The sequence below is a fragment of the Cariama cristata genome, unplaced genomic scaffold (genome assembly GCF_000690535.1).
Source record: "Cariama cristata isolate BGI_N322 unplaced genomic scaffold, ASM69053v1 scaffold30568, whole genome shotgun sequence".
NCBI classification, from domain to species: Eukaryota; Metazoa; Chordata; class Aves; order Cariamiformes; family Cariamidae; genus Cariama; species Cariama cristata.
In genome coordinates, this window is record NW_009629903.1 from 2,206 (window position 1) to 2,950 (window position 745).

The following is a 745-nucleotide window of genomic DNA, read 5'->3' on the forward strand; positions in this document are numbered from 1 at the left end:
TGGCGATTCCTCCGACCCTGAGGACGCAGAGAGCTGCACCGGCGTCCTGCCTCCCGTCCTGTCTCCGGCCAGTTTAAGTATCTGTAGCGTTGTGGCTCTTTCCTTGTCTTCTCGGGCATCAGAAGGTACTGCTGGCAGCGGGGCGTGCACTGGGTCTTGGGGTGGAGCGGGACAGGATAGCTGCCTATTCCGGCCCGTATGTCTCCACCCCTCCTTACGGTCCAGATTGGGCTCCGTCCTCCATCCGTTCTTGTTGACTCCCCTCGTTTTTGTAAGTCGTTTCTGTCGAGCATGCCGAGTTGGGCTGAACGCAAGGCGTGCTGGCAGCTCCGGCTCTTCCCCGCCCGGTCGCGGTTCCTCTCTGCTCGGTGTCGCAGGAGGTGGCCGATCCACACAGGTTCCCACGGGGCACTGGTGCCAGCTGTGCCTGTCCCCTTGGGCAGCCTGTGGGGAGCCCCGAGCAAGCTGGGAGGAGGCTGGCTCCAGAAAGGGAGTTTCAGGCATGCTGCTCTCTGGACCTGGGGCTCCTGCGTGGCTGCTCAGAGCCTGCACGCCGCCCCCCAGCTTGGGGGGGAATGGTCCCCCCAACCCTGCTGCACCGAGGGCAGCGTGCGGTGTCTGCCCAGGGTCTGGGCACGCAGCAAGGTGCGCCGCTCGCCCTTGGGAGCGGAGGAAGGGAGCAGAGTGCCTAGAGAGGCGGAGAAGCACCTCGTAGCTGTAGCTGAGCCCCTTGCACGGGGCAGTG

At 65.0% G+C, this 745-nt stretch overlaps 1 protein-coding gene across 1 annotated transcript in view; it reads left to right on the forward strand.

The window, feature by feature from the left end:
- LOC104165663 (chromosome unknown open reading frame, human C17orf70) overlaps positions 1-125 on the forward strand; it is a gene marked incomplete at both ends in the record, with an annotated part of 1,385 nt that extends 1,260 nt beyond the window's left edge. The window contains one exon of the mRNA XM_009705341.1: positions 8-125. Coding sequence (XP_009703643.1) covers positions 8-125 — 118 coding nt within the window. The remainder of the gene's footprint in view (positions 1-7) is intronic.
- Positions 126-745: the final 620 nt, after the last annotated feature.